Source organism: Oreochromis niloticus, linkage group LG5, assembly GCF_001858045.2.
Source record: "Oreochromis niloticus isolate F11D_XX linkage group LG5, O_niloticus_UMD_NMBU, whole genome shotgun sequence".
NCBI classification, from domain to species: Eukaryota; Metazoa; Chordata; class Actinopteri; order Cichliformes; family Cichlidae; genus Oreochromis; species Oreochromis niloticus.
Genome location: NC_031970.2, coordinates 17,913,450 through 17,939,151, shown reverse-complemented (window position 1 = coordinate 17,939,151; position 25,702 = coordinate 17,913,450). Strand labels below are relative to the sequence as shown.

The 25,702-nt window shown below is 39.1% G+C and overlaps 1 protein-coding gene across 8 annotated transcripts in view; it reads left to right on the top strand.

The window, feature by feature from the left end:
* kaznb (kazrin, periplakin interacting protein b) overlaps positions 1 to 25,702 on the top strand; it is a 145,342-nt gene that overhangs the window by 29,615 nt on the left and 90,025 nt on the right. For all 8 annotated transcript variants that reach the window (XR_003220117.1, XR_003220116.1, XR_003220118.1 and 5 more), the window contains exon 3: positions 5,669 to 5,826. Coding sequence is in view for 5 of the 8 variants with exons in the window: in XM_019359251.2 (XP_019214796.2) it covers positions 5,669 to 5,826 (158 nt within the window). In the remaining 3 variants the exon portion in view is untranslated. The remainder of the gene's footprint in view (positions 1 to 5,668; positions 5,827 to 25,702) is intronic.

The window sequence follows — 25,702 nt, the reverse complement described above, 5'->3', positions numbered from 1 at the left end:
TAGATATGTATAGTTTGGTCCTTGGATGCTTCTCTCAGTGATGTGTCACCAACATACAGTAGATTCAATAGCTCAGCCAGCTTAATCATGAAGGTATACGCTAACACTGCATACTGTCAGCATTAAATTAATAAAAAATAAACATGTTATAGCCACGATGGTCACATCTAAAATCACTCCAGCTTTGCACTCAGTCACAGATGCAGCGTGTCCTGGCAGGGGTCAGTGATAAAATTAACAAACCAGGTCCTGTTGTTTCATTCAAAGTGCAATGGGATAGACTTGCAAGACAGCGCAGAGGTTGTCCTCCAAAATCTTTTTTGCAAGACTGCACTAACTTTTCACAAATAAATGCTGTTCTCATCGAGCTACACAACCACCTGATTTGGAGAGACACTGTATCCTTATCTTTGTCTTTGGAGTTTTCCTTTGGGGAAAACGTGTCCAGTTTCTCTGGGGTATTATATTGCACAGTCAGCAGGGAAACTGGATAGTGATGCAGCACAGTGAGGCAAACAAGAAAATTACAGGCTTGTTCCAGATACAGAAAGGGGTTCAGTTATTTGTATGCAAAGCAAACTTTTGTACACTATAATTGATCTGTCCAAATTAACAGTTAACTTCACAGTAATATGTTTTTTTAAAATTTGCTAGCTCTCATCCTGACTGCGGGAGATACTGCTATTCCCTCGGTTTGTGTTCAATGCAGGCTTTTGTCCCTCAGCAAGATTGTGTTGTGTATTTATCTGGCATTGGTGTAATTGAATTGCAGCTGAGCACGCTCACTTGGGATTGACTTGGATTCCTACAGACTTCCTTTCATCTGATTCGGGCCTTTTGGGATCGAAATGTGACATTTTTTGGAGCTGCCTCAAATTGTCTTGGCAGAGGCTGCCCGACTGGTAACCAGTGGTCTCCAAAGCAAGCAGAAGCAAAAGGGTTGTTTTCATATTTTTGTCATCACTGTTCCTGGTGGGACAGCTGACTGAACTCATTTGAATAAATTTTCCTGTAGATATCTGCATTATAGAAACTCTCTTCTTCATATTTTGTGATTTTGCAAACTAATCTACAGAGAAACAGCATTCGGTCTTTTTCCCCAGAGCGGGGACATCATTTTATGACTGTTTCTTTTTTTTTTTCATATGCATATTATATTCTCCTTTCACAAAGACTGTAGCGGCTGACAAAACACCAACATGCCTCATTAGAGTTCATTGTTGATGTTGTTTTTGCTCCCGTGGGTGGCTACAAAGATTGTAATGAGCTGTCCACATCTCACAGTCACCAGCAGCACTGGGCCACCTGCATGTGGGAGTGTGCGTCACAAAATATACAATATCCTTCTGATTTAAATGATTGTATCTGAATATTTTTCAATCAGAAATAAATAACCCAATCATGCAAATGCACTGTATTTTCCAAAGTGTTTCATAAAGTTTTTAACTATAAAATACACCGGGGAAGAAATGAAAGATTGTGTTTCACACATGATTTTTCTATTTTTTAAACAGTGCATTCACTTATTTACATATCATTGCAGACAAGCGAGCAAAATGCTGATGTGGACCTGCGCGATATATCTCATTACCTCTGTAGACCCCATCACTGGTGGAGTGGGAGAAAGGCATGTGTGATCAATCTTTGCACTTGATTTTTCTCACCCTATAGGCAAAATGTTAATCTTATGACCTTTATTAAATGACAGCATATCATCTGCATGTGGAAACAGAAGACATTTAAGAAAATAGAAATTAAAAAATAAAAATGAACCAAAAAACATAAAAAAATGAGAAGAAACAGGGAAAAAATTAGGATTAATAAATAAACAGCAATTAATACTTGGGAAAATAATAGTATTTTGCCTAATATTTTGGATATTACAACCTTTAAGGTAGCACACTGTGTAAAATGTAATTAAAACAGATCCATAATAGAATGTAGAAAACATATCAAATGTTTAAACTAAGATATTTTTCTACTTCATGAAAAATGAATTTGGAATTTGATGGCAGCAACACGTCCCAGCAAAAGGCTGGAAAAGTAACTGGTGCTAAAAAGAAACAGCTGGAGGAACATTTTGTAAATAATTAGGTTAATTGGTCTGGAAAACCTGGACACTGTGTCCTCCAGACTAGAGAGGATATGGACCGTTCAGCTTGTTATTAGCTCTCAGTTCAAAAGACTGCATGTCTCCTGATGATATGGGGTATGTTAATGCCTAAAATTGCCTAAACTTGGCACCCTACACATCTGGAAAGAAATGTCAATACTGGACGGTATATACAGGTTTCAGAGAAACACATGCTCCCATCCAGGTCTCTTTTTTGGGAAAGGTCTTGCATATTTCAACAACACAATTTTGCTGAAATATGCAAGACCCTGCACAAGGAGTCTAGGTGCTGAACCAGTCTGCCTGCACTCCAGTCCCTTAACCAACTGAAAACATTTGGCCTATCATGAAATGAAGAATAATGGGACAACATTACTCTCCCCAAAGTCCAACAGCTGCTCTCCTCAGTTCACAGATGTTAACAGACTGTTGTTAAAAGAAGATGAGATGCTACAGACTGGTAAACATGGCCCTGTTCCATTTTTTGTTTTTCCTCCTGTATGGTACATTTTCTCCATTTAAACATTTGATGTGTTTTCTATGATCTGGTGTGAAATTCAAATGGTTTTATGAGATTTGCAAATCATCTCATTTTATTTTTATTTAGATTTGACAAAGCATCACAACATTTCTTTTAATTTATCTACAAAGATAAGTGAAAAAGTGCTTAACAAGGACAAAAATGTTTTCTTTGAGCCCAGACTGATAACAGAATGGACATTTCTCAATAAACTCTAATTTTTTCATCATTAAGATTCCTCTTCAGATATCTTTTTTGCGTTATTTAAATATTCACAAACGCTCGGCTTCGCCTGGCCATGCTGAATACTTACACTTGCTATTGAATCCAATCAGCAATGTGAAAACAGGGCTTGGCATTGACTCACTTACATATTCTTGGCAGAGGACTGGGGTGCGCTCTTGTGTATATGCTGCTGCCTTGTCTGGTTTGCTTCAATAAGAATATTAAAGGTGGAAGTGTTAGAGACTTTCAGAGGTACATCTCAGAGCTGAAACACTGTCAGAAGCATTGATCAAGGGTGTCAGCAGCCTGGAGATGAGATTCAGCCGTTTGTAATTTCACAAGGGAGAGGCAATAAGTTATTACAAATGGCTGAACAAATCTCAAATTCAATATTTCTTGGTGTTTTTTGTGCCTTTTTTTGTTAATATCATTTCTCTCTGATTCTTTATGCCTTTGGCCAAAACCTGTGGCATTTCGAATGAGATGTGGTATGTTGACGTATTCAGTCTCATCAAAGTAACGTAGAAAACCACCTGTCTCCTCCATCATCTATCACAGTGTGCGCTAGAATGTGCTGAATAAAAATTGAAAGCGGAGTAGAGAGGGGAAGAGGGTGTGTCTGCATCCCATTTTGACAGCATGTCATTTTCAGCAGCAGCATGCCATTACCCAGCGTGTTTGGCCATCTTTGGGGCAGAGAGGTACACCTTGTAAATGTTGAATGTGAAATTAGAATCCAGTCATCAACCTCTGCCATAAACATTTTATTTCTCCCCTGCACCCACCCATCCCGTTCTCATTTGATGTACGCCGCGTTGCCTGCAGGGCTGCTGTGTGCTCGTAAACATGCCTCTCTTTGCTATGCTTCCACAGTTCAAGACAAGGCTGGAAGGTGTGGCCATAAATCTTTGATCGTTCTGTTGAAAAGTCGACCTTGACTGTCATCAGAGAGTCACACGTTGCCTCAGTCGCTCTGTCAGTCATGCCCAGATTGACCTCTTAGCCTGCTCAGTGGTGTGTGGATGAGAGAGAAAGCGATGCTCGACTCGGAGTCCCGATGGTTTCACATTTCTACGCAGTGTGTAAAAACTCATTAGTTGATTATTCTGTTGGTTCACTGACAGAAAATTACAATTAGGCCTGAAAGTAGTGATTATTTTGATTATCATGCAATCAAGTGATTAATTGTCTTGTTCATAAAATGTCATAAAATGTAAATCAGAATTTCTGGCAGCTTTTTTGTTTGTCAGTCACAGTAAAATACCAGAACTGAACCGGTTAACTGAAGAATAGTGAGAAGCATAAGAAAAAAAGGAAGAATAAGAAAATGATGTAGTCTTTGACCATGTAGGTAATCAAGAAATAGAGCTAAATGATGATTTTAGTTAATCGAAGCTTACCATTTTCCTTTTTCCCGATATTCATAAATTGAATGTACAAGATTAAGTTGATCAGACAGACTAACAGTCATATTCCTCTAAGCATTGCCCAGCCCATACAGAGTTTTTCATTACCAATATTCGTGATTAAAAATATGTCGGATATGTCGGACAATATTTTTTTTATTTCAGACACATGAAGGATAAACAGGTTACCCTAACATTTGTTATGTGCTTTTATTTATGAGTCAGTATTTATTGAGATAATACAACAATACAGTTTAAAAATGATCTCATTTATCACAAAAAGTAATTTTTGTAAACAGCTACTTGTTCTGTTGAGATCAGCTGTTGTTGTTTGTCCCGTTCCAAACACTTGCTGCCAACAGGAAATTTGCAGAGTGCCCTCTGGTGGACAAACAATGCAAAATCATCATTCAAAACATGGTTGAAGGGTGTTTCTTTCAAGGTTGGCTGTGTGGCAGAAATGAGTTGGACCCAAAACGACTCGGGAAAATGAGGAATAAACTGAAAACAGCTTTACAAAATGCAACAAACACAGAGAAGGCAAGGCCAAGGAACTTACTTGGTACTATGGAAGAAGCAGAAGCACAGCATAAAGGACGACACAAAGAGCAGAAGCAAAACTGACCATAGCGCACACGAGATTGGAGAATGTCAAAATAAAACAGGAACCAAACAAACAGAACACAGAAAAAAATGCAGACTTGACACAAAGACAGAAAGGGGAACACAGAGACAAGACTAGACAGGATAAGACGTAAAAACACCAACATCATCTGAAGAGCATAAAAATGGCTACAATTTTAAATAAAATTCTTGGTTTGATCAACGCGTATGAGTCTGTAAAATATAAACAGCAGATACATGAATAACTGCTTAATAACAGTCTGAGGAGGAAGCCTTGTACAACAATGGTTCCTCTTTCTAGTGTTCATCTGAAAAAGTAATCTATCACTCAGCTGGCCTTAGATTTACACGGCCGTCTCAGTGAAAAGTCAGTGTTCATCATACTTTTCTTTATTACCACCCACAGGGTCTGACCAAAGAGCTCTGTGAAGCAACCGCTGTATTGCCATTGTTTCTAATTGACAAAACCCTGGTGAATGGATTATGTAATGGGCTCTATGTGAGTCCCTGTCTTGGTTATGGATTTAACCTAATGATGCCCCTTTACTGCAAAAGAGGGATTATTCTGAAGAGAACAGTAGAGCCGTGGCCGTATAGATGAAGGAAGTGTCTCAGATCACACACGTCTGATCCAGAAAATCCCACTAGAGAGAGAGCATGCAAACAAGCTTGTCAAGACACTCAGGAGATTCTTGACCTACATGAGAGGAGCAGAAAAATCATTTGTAGTGTTTTCATGTGGTATGAATTTTCAACATTTGTTTTAAACTTCTTTTGCAGCCGTCCAGTCTCTGAACAGCCTGAATGACCAGATTGCTCAGTTCATGGTTACTCGACCTTGTAGCCTGACTGATGAGGATGAGGCCTTCATGCCGGGAGAGAGGGATACCTTGAGGAAGTCCATGACTCTGATGAGACACTTGCTCATGGATGCTCAGGTACAACTTCCTTCTTCTCTTAAAGTCAAACACATCGTTTTGTGGACACCTGTCCGATCAAAATCCTCAAAAGAAACTAAAATTATTCTTCAGTGCTGTGGAAAGATAACACTGCTGGGACAGATAACTGGTTACAGGTAACAATGAGCCAATTTTCTTTTACAAACCAAAACCGTCTCACACGGACGTTTACCTGCTCAGGTTCAGTAGGTTCCACAGGCAGACAGATGAATGATTGAATGAATAAAGTTTTTATTATTGTCATACCCAAAGATACACTGTGCCAGGTACAATCTCTGAGGAATGTGTCCAGCATACTGTTGACTCTATGCTATGAAGACTTTTTTTGATGGTAAAAGGAGGTACAGCCTGGTATTAGCAAGGTGTACCATATCAAAGTGGCCGGGGTCAGAATATTTATATCCATAAAACATTGGCAATAGAATTTCTTTTTAATAATAGAAAACTAAGCATCAAATTTAAGCACCCTTTCCAATCTTTGATTATGTGTTAGCCAGAATCTGACCACAAAAACAAAGTTTCAAGGAAACAGTCAACAGGACATTTTTGTCATGTTGAGTGCTGTATGCCAGCCAAGATGAAGGACCCAAATGCAGGACTCAGAAACTGAAAGTTAAACTTAAAGCGAAGCTTTATTGCTGGGAAAAACTGTTTGTAAGAAATAGACTTTTACAAAAACAAATCAAAGGACTGGGAGCTAGAATATTCTCAGGAACACGAGAGGAGAAAACACAGTACGGAGAGCATGTACGACACGACAACAAGCAGGGAAAGACTGAGAACTAAAACACACAGGCAGGAATATGAGCAGACAGGGAACAGTTCGAAACACAGCTTGGACAAATCAGACATAATGAAATGAGGGAAGGCAAAACTAGATACACTGACGTTGGATAAGGACTATCAAAATAAAACAGGAAACAAACTGACTCAGGACACACAAGCTTAACACAGCAACTGGGGAGACCCGGGGAACATAGCAACAAGGGTGACTAGACACGAAACGTGGGATACAGGAAAAGCATAGAGTAGACATGGGAACACAGGCTAAGATAACTACTAAGGGAGGAAAGACTACAATCACTAGGAACTACAGAAAACCAAAAATATAAACAACAATCATCAAATAATATAATTACACAGTCAGAAACACCAATACTTGGTCACGTGACAGTTGTTAAAGTTCCTTTACCAGAACTTTTAAAATCTTTCAGCTCCTTGTCGAAATTTTGTTATTTTTTAAATCTATGCAGAGAATTATAGTATTAACCTTTTTTTATGGCAACCAATAAATAAATTAACGTTTCCTCAACTGAGGATTTATCATTAGTTTCATATACAGAAGAAATTAAACATTCGTGACCTCTTTATTTAAAAAAAAAAAGATTTCAAAGATTTCACTTTAGTTTGCAGGTTTAGATTAATAAAATTTTTCCTCTCACTCTTTCATACCTGCATACGTTCTCGTCAAAGAGAAAAGGCGCCTCTGTTTCCGACATGTTAGTGTGAAATCCGTTCAGGGTGACTGCAGAGCCTTTTCATCCTCGTCCTTGCCCTTAGCACAACCAGGCCAACGCTGTGAAAACTTTGCCAACCTCAGCAATGCTGTGAACAATGTACAGTCGAACCAGGGAGTGTTTTTTTTCCTTCTTAATCCTCATTTTTGGCTTCTTCTTCTTTAGAGTTGCACTAAGTCTTTAGGCTAAAGCGAAATATGCGATGTGGCATAATTTCCTTTTAAAAGTTTCATCCTCTCTCTGCTCTGCTTCAGAGATAATTCATCCATACGATGCTGCTCCCATTCAGCCTTTTATTTATATACCTTTTACATTCTGATAAATCTTGACACGGTGATGGATTTGTGTTATCTATTAGTGCCACTGCAGGATGGATAAGGAGTCCCCCTGCCATTCTCCTGGAGATATTTTCTCAGACATAGTGTCATTGATTAAATGGAAGGTAATTCAGTAAAAGGCCATTGCTCTCGCCTCAGCTCGGTGGTATGCAAGCTGGAGTGAAAGATTGTTAGCCTGCAGTCTGTTCTTTTTTTTCCTTTTTTTTAACTCAGGAATATACCACTGGGAGGTGATGGATGAGTAGGAAACTCACCTGTGGATGGAGTACCGATTATCTCTCCAAGAAGTTGTACTTGGAAAAAAAAGTTTGCCGGTAGTTCAATGTTAAGTGGGGCACTCAGACACCAGTCATCATGACAGATTTCTCTGCCTTTTGGCCTTGTTAGTCAGACGCTACACCCACAGCCTTTACATGTTCCCTGTTTTTTTTTTTGGTTTTTTTCTTCAGTGGAGTGTCAAATGGAGGCCCCTGTCAGCTGGAGGCCTGTTACTCTGAACTGTCAAGAGGACAAAAAAATATCACCAGGGGATGCTGGCAGTTGCTACGGCTGTATGTTTGTTTATTTAAAGGTTAGAGCTCAAGCCATGCCTCGAAATAGATATTATATACGCGCTATGTTTTATTTCAAAATATTCTGTCAAATGACAATTCTACTCCACAATGCAAGACCCCTAAAAAGTATCGAGAAGATGCTGACAGCTGAAAAAATGTGACTGCTGGGTGACACAGCTCTAGAAAAATCTGGAATAAAGAGCAAAAAATGAACAAACAAACCAAAAAACTGACACAGACGGCTCAAATCTTAGGAAAAACACATCGTTGCATTGTTGTCTGTTTGTGGTAAAATGTAGTGTTACAGTACACTAGGCAGCGTTAATAGATTTAGGCGTCTCTGTTGAGGCTTGTGAAATATCTGGATTTGAAGCTGATGAAGCTCAACAACTCATACTTTTTCTAAAGCACCTTTTTGTTAATTAGGAGTGAAAAAAAACATTTCAGTGTCAGATTTCTCATTCACACTCTGTCATAGCTCTGCTTCACCAGTTAATGCAACAAATGTGTTTCAGCAGTTGCCACACATCCATTTTCTTAACCACACATCCAGTTCACAGTCGCTGGGGAGCTGTAGCCTGTCGTAGCTGTCATAGGGCGTGATCACCAGTCTGTCATATAGAGCCAACACAGAGAGACATGCAGCCATTCATTCTCACTTTTGAATCTTTGGGTAATTTAGAACCACTAGTTAAACTAACAAGCATGTCTTTGGACTGTGTGAGGAAGCCAGAGTGTCAGGAGAGAACATGCAAAACTCAACACAAGTGCAGCTGTAGCTAATTAATGATAAAGGCTACCAAGTCCAAACTTTTTGTGCATAAGTCTTGAGCCACGTCCCATTTCTTTATATTTAACTAGGAAAATGGAAAATACGTGCAGCAATACTTACAAACATCCATAGAAATACAGTATATAAGGCACCATTCTAACAAACTTGAAAAATCAATATTTGATGTGACCTCCTTTTTTTCTTTCACACAGCCTGATCTCACTTAAGCAGCTTTCTTCTAATTTCTTTTAGTCTTCAGTAATAGTTCTCCAGGCTTCTTGAAGGCTCTTCTTTGGATGTTGGCCGCCTTTTCTTCTGTTCTCTGTCAAGACGATCCCAAGATGTCAGATTTTTGCTGGATTCTTTTTATCAGTTTCTCGAGGACATGACTTTCATGCTTTTCATCAGCTGTAGTTTTTTTCTTACACTGTAAGAAAAAGTCCTAATATAAAAGTATTTTACTATGTATTTTACAGTTTTTTTTATAACTTTTTATTTATTAATTTACAGTATGAGAATACAAAACATTAGGTCAGCATGGAAGACGTACACAGTCTCAACATTAGTATCTACTTACATCATGGTAATATTTAATTATTCAGTACAAAGGGAATACACAATCCATTTTTCCCAGAGCTTCTTGAATTTCTCAAGCTCAAGTATAAGGACAAAGGTAAGTCTCTCCATTCCAAAAATTTCTTTCACTATCCCATGCCACTGGGCCAGAGTTGGAGGGTCTGCCTTTAGCCATCTTCAGGTTATGGCCTTTCTGCTGCTAGCCAAAAGTATTTTCAATAAATAATTATCTTTATGTGGAAGCGCCTTAGGTAAATTGCCAAGATACAAAGTATCAAATGAATAGTCTATTTTTATCCCGATTATTTTGTTTATCTCAATGGCCACCTCCCCCCAATATGGCTGGACTCTTGGGCAGGCCCAGAAGACATGAAAATGGTTTGCCATGGGGGTACCACAACCTCTCCAACATAGGCCCTGGCTCTGTGAGCCTGTTTGCCGAGCTGTGAGTTTAGGAGTGATAAAAAATCTCACAACATTTTTTCAACCAAACTCTCTTAAGGACCTTGAATTTGCAGAGGTAGCCTGAGACTCACATATTCCCAACCAGCTGTCCTCTGATATTTGTGAGCCTGATTCCCTCTCCCAGTTTTGCTTAATATACAATGTAGAGTGGTTTTTAGAGGCTTGTATACTTCTGTATAGCTTTGAGACCAACTTTTTAGAGTCCTTTTTTTGTATGCATCTTGAAAGATATGAATTAGGTTGTATTCGTTTTCATCTCTGAATAGTGACGTCTTGTTGTAATAGTCTCTAACTTGCAAGTATGTATAGAAGTCATGCTTTGCCAATCCGTATGTATCTGAAATACTTTTATAGCTTTGAAATCCCCCGTTTGTTGCTAGTGAACAAAAAGAAGTAATTCCTCTCAGAGTCCACTGTTTAAAGGTCCCATCCAGCCTGGCAGGCACAAATTCCGGGTCATAAGCTATCCAATTCAAGGTCCTAGCCTGTTTTTCTATTTGTAGTTTCCTCACTACCCTGAACCATAGTTTCAGGGTGAACCGGGTCAAATGATTCAAATTTTTGTAAAATTTTTCAGCTTGGTTTTTATTTCCTAATAGAGACTGTAATGGGATGTCTAATTGAGTAATTTCCATGGTTTTCCATTTAGCTTCATAATTTGGGGAACACCAGTTTACCAGGGGTTTCAGTTGTGCGGCATAATAGTAATCTTGTAAGCATGGCAAAGCTCTCCCTGTATTTTACAGTTTTGTTCTGTTCTTCTAGAATATCATTAAATTTACATAAATAGACTGTGATTTCACATTTCAAATGTAGATTAACGTAAAATCACTGTAATGTAATAAAACATAATTTTCTTGTTTTTTAAATGTATTTGTCTGTACATATGCATATTTAGATTGTTAAAATACATTCACAAATGTATCAGGATTTCACAAATATTTGTCCGTTATTTGAAAGATTGAACTGTTAAATTCAAATGTAATGCTATGGAAAAATATATGAAATGATTCTTATAAACTTTTTTAACATCAAATAATTATTACTATTATTGCTATTTAGGGCGATCGTGGCTCAAGAGTTGGCAGTTCGCCTTGTAATCAGAAGGCTGCCGGTTCGAGCCCCGGCTCCGACACTCTCGGTCGTTGTGTCCTTGGTCAAGACACTTCACCCTCCACCTACTGGTGATGGCCAGAGGGGCCGATGGTGCGATATGGCAGCCTCGCCTCTGTCAGTCTGTCCCAGGGCATGCAATCAACCAACTGTTAACTGTATATTTCTGTACATTTAAGTATTATTATTCATATTGCCACATTCATTGACCTTGTTTATAGGTAATTTTAGTGTTTAATCACATTAAAATGTTCCTAATTTAATGTTTAAAAGCACTTGAAAAAGGCAAAATCCCATGTAAAATTAGGGCAACAAACTGTATTGTCATTACTGAAAATAACCGTATTTTTATGAGAAAGTTATTTTCTGTTATTTGATGGTATTATTTTGGCGCCCCAGCTGCCGGAATATTACTGTTTTTCTAGGATTTTTGTTTTTAACAGTGTAGGCCTGCTACTCCTTCTCTACTCCCCTTGTTCCTATTTCCTCAAGATTTTTTTTAAGGACACAATGCACAACGTGCTAAATATATGCCAATATTTCAGCTAATAGCTGTTGCAAAAATGCTGTTTTATACCTGTGAAAACATGTTATCTTTGGCTTTATTCATGGATCCAACGCTGGAGTGCCTTGAATGATTCAGAGGTCACTGTTAATGTGGCTTAGCAAACAATTAAGTTGTTTGTAGTTTCACCCACTACAAAGTAATGAAACTACTTGTATTACTATGCAAATATAAATCCAGTTGAACTACAAGCAATCTACTGCAAAATGCAGTTCACCCTTGTCTTGTCTAATTCTCTGCAGTTCTCCCAAACTTTTTCCTTCAACCACTGGATCTGATAATGAATTCAGGCTATCCAGCCCGGTTTCTGTATTTAATGTACTTGATCCGAACAGCAGAACTGAGTTTGGAGTCTCTCTGTTATCACTCGGGTTACAATTTATGTACAAAATAATATTGGCCAAATTATGCATCACATTTCTTTGTTCTCTGAGCCTCAGAGGTCAGAGTCAAGTGTGATCTCATCCCATGTAGAAAAGCTCTGCTCATCAAGAGGAGTTTGCATTCATGGAGCACAGTCTTTCCACTTTCAGACTGAATATGAAATTAGTCCAGCCTATCTCTTTTAACGTCTGGTCTCATGTGTTTTAAGTGCCTGCTGCTGAGTTCAGGCAGGCCCGCGTGCTCTGATGTCCAGTATTTAGTGCTGCCAGTGTTCTGCAGAGACTTTACTGTTGAACTGGAAGAATAAAGGACTCTCCAAGGCTTACCGTCAGTCACGAAACCTTGACGTTTTCTGTTTTATGCAGATCTTTTGAGCATGTTTTCTGACACCAAATGGTTTCGTGTGTCTGGGAAAGTTGGGCTGAAAACATCGTCTGATAAATTCAACATTAAGATTTCAAGTCAACGGCCACTAAAAGGCAGAAAATTAATTTAGAGGGGATTTGAATAGTTTCTCTTTGAATGCTGTCCCGGAATTGATTGCCTCATTTGTCATTTGCACAGATGAATTATTTATGTCCTCGTTGCTGTGCTGGGGTGACTAATCAAATGCATTTCAATGGGTGTGGAAGCTGCGAATTGATGTCGTGGAACACTGCACTGCATTAGGTGCTTTGGTAGAGGAGTCAGCAGGGCAACAATAGTTGCCTGATGATGGCGTGGCAGAAGAGACAGTGCTCATCATAATTAACAAACGAATGTACAGAAACAACACTCTGTTCATATAAAGTCCTCTCTTCACCCTCGGACAGCGAATCCGTTCAGAGGAAATACACAAACACAACAATTCTTCAAAACGTCTGTAACTCTGCACAATCAGTGCAGGGTAGCACAAATTCTCGAATGTTTTATGAAACTTAAAGGTCAACGCTGGCAGTGTTTTTTCTGGACTATTTTTTGCATCACCTTGCAATAACTTTTGCATTTCCTCTGAACCATATGAACAGTTGAGAGAAATGCTTGGCATTACAGAGAGGAGAGATGATGTGATACTTTACACGGTGCATTTATTGCTCATTTCTCATTTTAAAAGGCTGAGCTGTCACAATATCTAGCCACTGGCTGTGATCAAAGCTGCAGCTGCTCTGTCTGGCAGTGCTGGCTGAAGGATATTGCTTGAAGTTCGGCAGTGTGCTAAACCATGTAAATTTATTGCATACATGTGTCATAGCCAGGATTGTGACAACCAACATGGATCCACGGCCACAGCCACAATCAAACAGACAGCTATGGAGTTTCAGTCAAAGTCAGAGCTACTGACAACCTCAGCAGCGGTCAGAGCGCTGCCGGGGTGAACTGCTGCTATGGTACAGACTTGTGCATGAGCAGTTCAACTGAGGGTGTGCACTCTGGCCACAGAGAGGAGTGAACCAGCTCAGCTTTTCTTTATGCATCAGTGTGAACTCAGAAAATGACTTTGAAAAAAACCCACTATGTGTCTGTACAGATTTTTAAGGCCTTTGCAAGCATAGCTGATTGGTCCGTTTTGGCCAGGATGGTATTTCAGACTAGAGAACTGCAAGTTCCATTATTGTTATCATCAAATGTAAAACAAATTGTGCCATAATTTCCAGGCAGTCATACACCTCTTTAAAAATACTCCTAATTAAAAAAAAACCTCACGCCAATTTATATCACTAGAATTGCCTTCATTTCTGTCTACTTAATCATCTCAGAGTTGTTAAAGTTTTAACCAGACTAGCCGGACATTCCGGTCCAGGATAAAACATCTCAACAACTACTGCATTGTAAACCAGAGCGTCAGTGATGCAGTAGCTTATCTGGCTCACACTCTGTCACAGTTACAGCACAGTGTCATTAAAATCTGACCAATATTTTATCAGGAATATTTTTGTGAATTGTCGATAAACAGAGAAACAGACAAACAGATAAACAGAAACACCACCACAATATATATTTATATGCTCTTAGACTGGATGAGCTTAAAATTTATAGTTGCCTGTTGACAAGTTTCAGCCATTAAACAGGGGTGGCTGTAGCTCAGGAGGTTTGAGACAGTGCTGGATATTTATTTATTTAGGACAGTGCATGCTAATGAACATAAATGTAAAAACAAATTACATGAATGTAAACATGCCAGATTATAGCCAAAGGCTAATTTCCATCTGTTGTCCTTAAACATAAAAAAAAAATAGACATAATTCATAAAAATTCATCATTCATTCATAATAAAAACTCCATCACCAAACTTACACATACACACCATTCTCTTCCCAAATAAAACATTAAAACTATACAACTCATACATGATCACACACTTGATTTGTCCATAACCAGTTTTTAAGCTTTGCCTTAAACAAATTGAATGTCGAGCATTCTCTAATGGGTTGAGGAAGACTGTTCCACAGATGGCCACCCTTGACAGAGAGGACGTTCTGCCCAAATGCTGTCCGTCTGTGAGGTATAAACAAGTCTCGTCGGATTGTAGCTCGAGTGGTCCTGTCTGAGCTTTCTTTATGCCTAATGAACTGCTTTAGTGGTGGTGGAGCAAGGGAGTGTAAGACTTTATATATTAAACAGACTCTTTTAAGTTTCACTAAGTTATTGAAGTTCAGTAATTTATGTTTTTTTAACACATGACAGTGGTGGTGGGAAGTCGGTTTTTTGTCAAGTAGTTTCAAACTTCTTTTATAAATGTTTTCAATAGTTTTAAGTGTTGTTGGACAAGCAAGTGACCAGGACGTCAAACAATAGTCCATATGAGAGATGATCATTGAGTAAAAATAAGTTTTTGCAACATTCATATTTAAATTATTACATATATGATTAAAATTTCGATTATTAAATTTAAGTACCTGGGACACTTTATTTATGTGACTCTTGAAGGATAATGTTGGGTCTAGAATGACCCCAAGATATTTAAATTCTGGTGCTAGATCAAGTTCTACTCCATCCAGGAATATGTTTGACTGCTTCAAGTTTAAGGGACGTTTTGAAAAATACATGCAGACAGTTTTTGAGGTGTTCAACATTAGGCATGAGTCCTCCAGCCAGCTATTCCAGAATGGATATGTGGCACCAGAATGGAGAAGATTAGAAATTAGTATAAGAGAACTCAGCTTAGGCAATTTGGAGACAAAGCTAAAAAGGCAAGGCTGAAATGGTTTGGACATGTGCAGAGGACAGATAACTGACGTATTTGACAAAAGATGTTGACGATGAAGCCACTAGGCAGGACAAGAGGACGAAAACAACAGAGGAGATTCATGGATGTCGTGACAGAGGACATACAGTGGGTTGGTGTGACACAAGAGGATGCTGGTGATGGGATGAGATGGAGGCAGATGATTTGCTGTGGTGGCACCTAAAGGGAGAAGCTGGAAAAAAAAAGAAGAATTGACATAACATTCATGTCTCTAGTATGTCGGAAAAATCCAGAAAACCCATGTACAGTAAAAGCATACAATTCAATTCAATTTTATTTATACAGCGGCAAATCACAACAACAGTTGCCTCGAGGAGATTTATATTGTAAGGTAGACCCTACAATAATACATACAGAGAAAACCCAACATTCATATGACCCCCTATGAGCAAGCACTTTGGCAAAAGTGGGAAGGAAAAACTCCCTTTTAACAGGAAGAAACCTCCAGTAGAACCAGGCTCAGGGAGGGGCGGGGCCATCTGCTGCGACCAGTTGGGGTGAGAGAAGGAAGACAGGATAAAAACATGCTGTGGAAGAGAGACAGAGATTAATAACAGGTATGATTCAGTGCAGAGAGGTCTATTAACACATAGCGAGTGAGTAAGGTGACTGAAGAAGAAATACTCAATGCATCATGGGAGCAAAGTGCACAAAGAAGCCCCAGTAGGCAGGTAGATTCAAACCCAGGACCTGCTTACTGTGAGGCACCAGTGCTACCCACTGGACCACTGTGCAGTCCAACTCTGTCCATCCATCCAACAACTACTTTGTGTTTAGATGTTTTAGACTATGATGTTTATATTTCTAATTTAAATTTATAGAAACCCTTTTATACTCAGCAATGCAATATATGTTGTTCAGCCCGGTTTATCTTTCCCACCTCTAATTCTCCTGGTCTCAGAGAAGCATAATATTTTCACAGTGACGGTGGTTTCAAAAGAAAGCCCAGCAACATGTTTGGAGAATTGTAACTGAAACTATGAGCCAGAAATCACAGCTGATTGCAGCAAAGCAGTTTTTCTTACTTATATGGGTGTTAGAGCTTTTTTTAAATTCATTATTGACTTGAGAAGGATTAAAGATGTAATACGGGCCCAAACCCAGTAAGTAAAATAGATCATAAGTCTAGATTCATTATCCAGGAGCTGAGGCTTGGCTCAGCTGCTGTTGAGAAAATTGACCAGTTCAGATCTGCTACCTAATGAACGAATAAAATATTGACATACACGAGATATAAGAAGGGGACCAATAAAAAGAGAGAGTCCAGTGACTGCAGCAAAAGTGTAGCTCCATACTGAAACGAATCTGTGGTGTCTGTTGTTTCTATTCAGCCATTTTGACTCCTACTGGCTGCAGGAAAAATAGGTTATCAAGATCTCGTTTGTGTTTGGACACAAAGACACTGTTATTACCTGAATGTGTTGGAGGAAACAACAGCTTTCATCTCTTTCTTTGTGGAGAGATTCCTAATAGGCTATTGTATGGAAATAAGTCCACCCCTAATCCTTTACATCTATTTCAGTGTTTGGTCTTGTATGCTGGTGTGGGCTAGACTTCAAAGTCCTGGGATTGCTTTTTTTCATAACAGCTGCAGTTTCAGTGGTATTCATCTCTCCCCACATTTCTACCCACTACAGAAACACCAGGGAAACAAAAAAGATTAATGAGTACACAAAACCTGACCACAGTGAAGCCGAGTGCCGAAGAGATTTTAAAGCAGGCCCGAGACAGCTGATGATTAGGTGAACCTCGGCGCAGGGATAAAGTGACAGCGTAGATTTAAATTTCCTGACATGGCGTGTCGGATCAGATTGTTTTTCAAATGCCACGAGACAGACACATTCGTTTCTGTGTTCCTCTCAAACCCCATCACATTAATAGACACACATGGTAATCTCTCATCCGGTGAAACAAATGCTATTTTGGTCTGTAAAGGAGGTAGAATTCGCTGGATCCAACTTTTGCTGTGGATATTTTGAGATGAAAATATGGCCTCCGACAGATGAAATGATGCATGCCAGAGTGAGACTTCGTCATCCTTCAGCCTTTCTACAAGCCATCTGCTGATGCGGTTCAGGATGTTTTAGTCCGCCTTGTTTGGGGCGCGCATGTTTCTATGGAAACCCCAAGCACCGTCACAAAAGCAGATCCGGATCACTACTCGCATCTTTCTGCAGATCAAAGGTGTTCACCTCAATTTCAGAGGGAGTTTGGGCGATATGAAAGGGCCTCTTTCCCTCTGTCAGTCTCCTCTTGAGTGACAGACAGTGTTTGTACTCTCTGCAGCCCTTTCTTTGAGGGGTTGTTTGTGTCTGGCTGATATGGATAAGTGTCTGGGATTGGCTTACTAATGCAGGAGCGCAGAGACAGATTCGTGTCCTCCTGGTGTCTTTCTCTGCGAAGCACAGGAAGCTTAAAGTTCCTGGAGATTTCTCGAGGCTTCCATCAAGCTTATTCTGTTTTGACTCTTTCACAGAAAAGAAAGCTGATCCATTAGTCCATTATCTCGTATTCATCCTTAGGTGAGTTTCCTTGTAGCGCCGGAGTAGCCTTCACAGAACCGAAACATGAATAATTCATGGGAAAACAGCAGAGGCAGGCATGAGGGGTGACATTAATGTGACGTGTGGCGGCATTGGTACGCCTATTGTTTTGTTTTTCTCAACCTTTCCAACATGTCAACACAGCCTCTTAAACACAGTTATTCACTGACGTCCACGTTGTCATGTTTACTTTAACCTTCTTAAAAACCCTTCATCAGAGGCAGAATTTCTGTAGCGGTGACAAGTGTGTGGAATCAAAGATCGGATACTTGTTATCAAAGCCAGTGAGTTCCCTGTTGACCTTAGTCAAGATTTAAATGCTCCCTGCCTCCACAGCTTGTGGGGTGATGCAAGAAATATAAATGACTCTCCTTTCTATCTGATTCCCTGCCAGAAGCAATTGCTCTGAGGACTCAGGCCAAGTGGGCATCTAGCCCAGAGCTGCTTCAGACACCTTTTTTTAAAACCAGTACACCAAAACCCCTTTTTGTTTGTTTGTTTTTACCATTGCAACTTTAGCTGGTCTGTTTTATGCTATGAAATAGCCAGAAAGAAATAGATCGGAATGAGGCATTTAGTGAATAGAGGCAGTAGAAATTAAAGATATATTACTATAATACATGAAATCTCATAAAGTTTCTTTGTCTGCCATCTCCTCCTACACAATCATTAATTAAGCAACCAAACTGAGCACACATGTACATCCCAGTATAGATGTTTTTATCTATATCAGATATTATGATGTCACTAGATTGCCTAGTAACCACCTAGCAACTGGCTAAAATGACCGGTTTTAGCACTCATGCACAAACGCGACTTTATAAAAACAGTTTAATCACATTTATATCCATCACATTTCTGTTATATCCACAAAAGATGAATTATACTTGACATATTATAATGTAATCATGTTTCCTAACAATGAGCAAAGGGCTAAAATGACACATGTCATTGTCTTTTTAAGGCCAACAGGACAAACAGGACAAACACTACCAGAGCAAAGGCGTGTGTTAGTAATTATAAAAGAACATATCTTGAAAGTGGACACTGTTGTTTGTACTGTGTTGTATGTGCATGATTATTAGCTAGAAGATAACTGTTAATCTTTTTACTTATTTTTAATTGTTATTAATTTAATTATATGTTTATCTAGCGCACCAGTTCTTCTTTTAAAATAAAATGACACTGTATTTTCCTGTATCTAAAATTAAATTAGACATTTTTTTCCTTTCTTATTTTCTCTAATTTTAGGAGTTGTCAAAAAAATACAATTAATCCACAGACCCCAAAATAATACATGAGATTACATCATTTAAATAACAAAGCTTCCCCCGTCTGATGATAATCGTGTAAACCATGCAGCGCTCAGCGTTTGCTGCCTACAATCTTGTAATCTGGTCATGTAATCTGGAGTAATGCAATTAAACTGAGAGGCTCTTTGGCTGTAATCCTACAATGCAAACCAGGCTCAGGAGAGGCTGGGTGTTATGGATGACCAGACCTCAGCACTGGTAGTCAGGATTCAGTTACCCAGTATTACAAGTGCCTTATTCATCTACACAGAGTGACTCAGCTTTTCGCTGCCCTGGCGCCCTGCACCACATCAAAAGTCCCACACTAAAATCCATCATTAGCTACTGTAAGACTACACTGGGTTTTCTGTAATGGCTCCATAAATGCAACTGACTTCAGCTTCCTGCCTTGGAGCGCTAACTCTAGTTATTCTACGAAGGCAAAATTTATTTAAGATGCTCAAGTGGTGCATAACTCAAGGCCAGACTTTTCAGTTAATTGGAAATCAGTAAATAGAAAAAGAAATATAAGACAATTTCAAGTTTTATTACCTAGAAAATTGGTGAAAAGTTATTTTTAATATTTGACCGAGACTTGAACAAGTGTAAATTATGGCTTTTTGTTTCCATTATTTTAAATGTATACTACATGTGCACCACATTTTGGTGCACATGTAACAGCTGCTTCTAAAAGTAATGATCACGACTTGTTTATGTGTCGACGTACACAATGTACAAATCCAATTCGAAAAAAGTTGGGACTGTGTGTAAAATGTAAAATTGAAAAAAGCTCAAGCTTGCAAGGCTTTCCAGGCTTTTTAACAGAGTGCTGATAACAAGCTGGATGGTACCGCTCCTCAGACCTGACGTCTGTTTCATTCCAAAATGAATTTGAGAATTGATCTGTCTGACCATAGAACAGTTTTCAAATTTGCCTCAGTACTTTTTAAATGAGCTTCTTTAGACGTTTAACCTGCATTTGTGGATTTCTGGAAGTGTTCCTGCATCCATGCAGTGATTTCCATGACAGAATCCTGACTGTTTTAAATGCAGTGCCACCTGAGGGCCTGAAGATCACAAGCATCCAATATTCATTTTCAGCTTTGTCCCTTGCACACAGAGATTCCTCTAGATTTTCTCCTGTTCCAACTTTTCTGAGACAGTAAAATGTCATATTTGAAGTATTATAGATAGATATATTTTTTTCTGTGTTTTGAATGAAATACAGGTTTCTTGCAAATGATCGCATTCTGTTTTTATTTACATTTTGCACAGTGTCCCAATGTTTTAAGAATTGGGTTGGTAAATGATCAGTCTTAATTTTTTCTGGTCAGTCTGCATTTCGTTTGTCAAATTTCACTGCAGAACAAACAAAAAACAAAAAAAATCATATTGGTGAGTCACTTATTCTGGAAATAGAATGGTAATGAGCAACAGGACAAGCATTTGGCTATTAGACTAAATGGTTTGTTAAGAGCGTTTTCGTGTTGGTTGAGGAAAGTTGTTTAACGTTCTTCTTTCCAATAATGCAAAATAAACCAGCTTCTCTGTCCAGCTCCTGTATATTCTCTTTGTGGCTATTGCTATTACTCAGTTTCATCAAGTAAAGATGAGAGCAAAAGAGACGTCATGTTTAGCCAGTACATTTAGTGCATGACAGCCAGCAGGAAAATCTACACATGTGATATAACTCCCACCTTATAGTGAAACTTAAATGAAGACCTGGAGGATTCAGTATGTGGTATCTCTCATATTTACTGTATTTAAATTTGTTTATTTTTTTGCCCTGAATGCATGGTACTGTATATTATGCTTTACTTAGCTCTAATCCATATGATTTACTCTCAGTTTACCATATTGCTCGTATATTAACACTTCTCTGCTGCATATCATCGCTTCCTGGGAAGAAGAGGATGTGTTAGATTCATAAACAGGCGCAAACATTTAAATGGAAAGATTAACTGCGGGAGCACGGTGAAGTGTAAAAGCAGGAAATAGGATCAGAAATGTCAAACATAAATGCTCATAATGAAAACCCAATTTCGATATGTTCCAATAAGCCTATTACTAAAATGGGAGCAGTTGGTTTGATTGTGCTGTGTACATAATGAATCATGTTCTTAATGTGCTATTCTGCTCTTTTCCGGTCTTGTTAGTATTCATGAGGACGATTACGATGGCTCTCCTCGACTTCTGCTCGGAATCCTCTTACGTTCTGCTACAGTTTCACATCTATACATTTGTTAGTGTGTGGCTGCTGGCTGCTCTGCTCTGCCTGGATGCTCCACTTATTGTTTGACTGTTTTGGTTAGAACATGTTTCCAGGGATCTAAACTAAAAGCCCATCAGCATGCATAATCATACATCGTCTAATACCGCTGTTGCCAGATTACTGAATCCCTTTTTTTTTAGTTGTTTTACAGTTCTCTGGAGAACTATCCCACTCTGTCATGAATATCTGCAGTTTTTTTAGCAGCAGATGGTATTTTAATGAACTCCACAGAAGATACTTTAATACGATGCTTGTCCTCTTGCAACCATGACATAAGATGCCAGGCAGGTTCTTTAGAAAACAACAATAAATGTTGCTCTATGAGGCCAATGTGTGGCTACATGTTTGTTTGTTTTTGTGCAATGCAGAAGTACGACAGAGAAGTAGAAGATTTTTGATAAATGAAACATTCCAAGAAATGCTGAAAGTATCTTCTCCTTGGCATGGTAGCAAACAATGACAGTCATAAAAATTATGTGAGTATTTCTTTTATTTTGAGGTATTGTGGTTGAATGCTTGAAGTCATTACACAGTAGAAAATGAGGCTCAGCAGGTTTCCAGCAAAATATCGAGGATTGATTTGGAGTAAAGCTGTTTTGAAAAGCACCAGTTTGAGAACAGTTGCTCTAAATGGCCAACATTTCTCCAAACAGTTAATTACTTTAGTTTTTTTTTTAAGACCAACTTGCTCCCTGCTGATCTCAATGAATAAACATGTAGGAAAATTAAGCAATATCTTGATTTCCCAGGAAAATGGACTAAAATCTTACGATCCATGAACTCTGTTTGTTTGCTCACAAACTCCCCCCTACACAATCGGGAGCCAAAAAATCAAACTTGGCACAGATGTATATCTTGGGGTCCCAAAGGTTCTTATCTATGTCAGACAGGAATTATTACATCATGATCAATTTACATCCACAAATTATGCCCAGCGACCATATAACTCTTCCACCCTGGCTCTCCACAGGGCTGTGCGCCTAGGCCGCTACTGTACAACTGCACATCCACCCACCCCACTAACACAACTACTAAGTTCGCTAATGACATGACACTGGCGGGACTCATATCAGGAGGAGATGAGTTTGCCTACAAGAACTGGTCATCTGGTGCTCGGCACACAATCTGACAATCTGAAGACAAAAGAAATCATCATAGTCTTAAAGAAGACCACAGCCCCTCACCCGCTGATCATCAGTGGAGACTCTGTAGAGAGGGTCCTATGATTTTAAATTACCTTCATTTCTGACAACCTCGCCTGGTCTGCTAACACTACAGCTGCAGTGAAGAAGGCTCCGGAGCACCCTCACTTCCTGAGGTTGCTGAAGAAGAATTGTGCAGAAGAGAAACTGCTGGTGGTCTTCTATCATTCACCCCAGAAAGCATCCTGGTGTACTGATTAACGGTGTTGTATGTCAGATGCTCTGCGACAGATAAAAATGATAAGAGGGTAATAAACACTGCACAAAAGATCATTGGCTGTGCTCTTCCCTTTTTGGAAGAGATTGCAAAAGCAAGATAGCACTCAAAAGCTGTAAAATCACTAGAGACCGTTGTCACCCTGGACACTTGCTGTTTGTCCCTTTGCCCCCTGGTAGATCCCACAGGTCCATCAAAACAAGAGCAAACAGATTAAAGAGCAGTTTTTATTCAAGCGCAGTTACTGTCCTAAATCAATCAGGATTGCAATAATGCACCGTGGCACCTTCTATTTAATTCTTGACTCCCTTATATTGATAATTATATATTATCTTTGTTTGTGTGAATGGTTTATTTTTTTATACTGTGTGTTATTTATTTTTTCAATCATTACCTGCAGAAGCAGCACCGCAATTTCCCTTCATTTTATAATACAATAACAAGAAAAGGCATTCTAATTCTGAAAATCCCAGACCAGACACTACTGCAGCACTGACATGTACTAGTGACATTAAAAATAATTTTCTTGCAGAGTTTACACCCCCCTCAAAAAACACAGAGATTGGCCTCAGTGTCACATGCTGGTTAAAATGAGGATTACTCCTCATTATTTAAAATCATGATATAAACTCATCTGGAAGTTATCAGATATTCAAAAAGTAGAGTTACAGAGCAGTTTGTGTTTTCATTGAGCCTCACTGTTCGCCGATCATTTCTCTACATGTACAGTAGGAGAAGCTGCTCCTGAAAGCTAAAGCAAAGCAACTGCTTGCACAAGGAACTGCACCAGCTATCAATCTCACACAGTCCTCCCTTCAAAATCCCACCCAGAGCTCCATCATATCTTCAGGAACGTAATCCTCTTGTCTGTGACAGACAACATGCAGCAGTAAAGTCCCGTCACTTCACCTCCACAAAACACCCAGGCGTGTCCCATAAGGTTCGAGTTTGTGCGACCTGCCCACGCAAAATAATTCACCACCATGAAACCTGCAAAAAACACCAACTCATGTGCAGATTTACTATCACCTTCTACGAACAGGGTGCAGAGGGCAGACGGCAGAGGGCTGAGACATAATATAGCATGTTTTGTTTAAAAAAAAAAAAAGAATTTAAGAGCTCTGCTTAAAATTTTGCACTTTTTCATTTGCGTTTCAGACCTAATGTCCTGTAAAGCATGCAAGGCTTTTGGAGACATGGTGGTCAGATGTTTGTCACAGTAGCCTCACAGCCAGCTGTTTCTGGTTTTGAACCTGTGGGCTTTTTTGTAGAGTTTATATGTTATGTGTATGCTTGAGCTTTCTTTAGGTGCTCTGTGTTCATCCTACTGTCCAAAGATATGTCTGCATGGTTAATAGGTGATTTTACTTGATATGAGTGTGACTGGTTCTCAGAGTCTCTTTGTTAGCCATGAGATGGACTGGCAGTCTGTCCAGGGTGTTATCTGGGATTGGCTCCAGCTCCTCCACAACCCTGGCTGGATAAGCAGTTAAGAAAATGGATGAATGGATGGATTTGGGCTTTGCTTAAGAGAGGGGTTTCAATCAATTTGTCATACAGTGTAATGTATTTACAATGATATTTTAAGCTTGAACTGAGAAAATGTTGCATAAATTCAAACGGAAAAACATAATGCTTCCTGGATTATGTTTTTATGGACGGCAGCGTTGATCCATCTGTCACTCAGCCCACCACTTCAGTTTGTTTGACGCTGAAAAATTTCAAAATCTATTTGATGGATTGCTATAAACTTTAGCAAACTCAGTGGTGTTCAAGCAAACTCTTGTGTGCTAACACACTGAACTAAGACGCTGAACATTAGCATGTCAGCTGTAATTGTCACACAGGAAACACTCAAGCATCACAAAATTGTTCTCCTTTAGTTTGCAAAATTTCACTCACACCTGTCACAGACTCAGATATACAGTTTGCACAGCTCAGGATAATTGCGTGCATCCTGCGCCTCAGTGCTTCTGTAACTAACGCAGCATGCATTCGCATATGGAAAATGGCTCATGTGCTTCCTTTACATAATACTGGTGACTTTTGGGACCTTACAAACTATTGACCCCTGAAAACCTATCCTGGAGTCATTAGTCAACACATAATAGCACTGCTAACTGTAGGATAATAAGGATTTGGATCTGCTCATGATATACTCAAGGCTTTTGACGTGGCTGATCAAAAAATGCTCTTAAATTAACTGATTTCTGTGGGCTTTGACGCTTCAGGTAAATAACTGTAGGCATTCCTAAAGGATAGATATTAGGACTATCTTCTCTTCCAAACTTGCAGAGTTCCAAATTAACACTTATCCTGGATGTCCAGAATTTTAATCATACTTTTAATGAAGATTTGATGGATGCAGCTCAGCATTATAAATATTTATAATATGCTGTATTTTCATTAGGATAATTGGACACGTCCTACACCTCGGTGCTCCTGTTGCTACTACATCACACATGTACATATGGAAAATTGCCCACGTGCTTCCATTACGTAACACTGCTAACGTTTGTGACCTTACAAACTGTTGACCTCAATATTACATTGAAATCCTAGAGCTATTAGTCGACACACAATAGTACTGCTAACAGTGGGATAATAACGGGCTCTAGCTAGCAGGATTTAGATCTGGTCATTGTTGATCTACTCAAGGATTTTGACACAAGTGACATAAAAATGACACATTCAAGCAGGACAAGTGGTAGGAAACATTTTGTACATTTATCCAGACTGATGCAACTGCAGACAACGGGTGTCTCAAATCTTTAGCTGTGCATTTTCACCGCAAGAGCTCTTCACCGTACTCTTCAGCT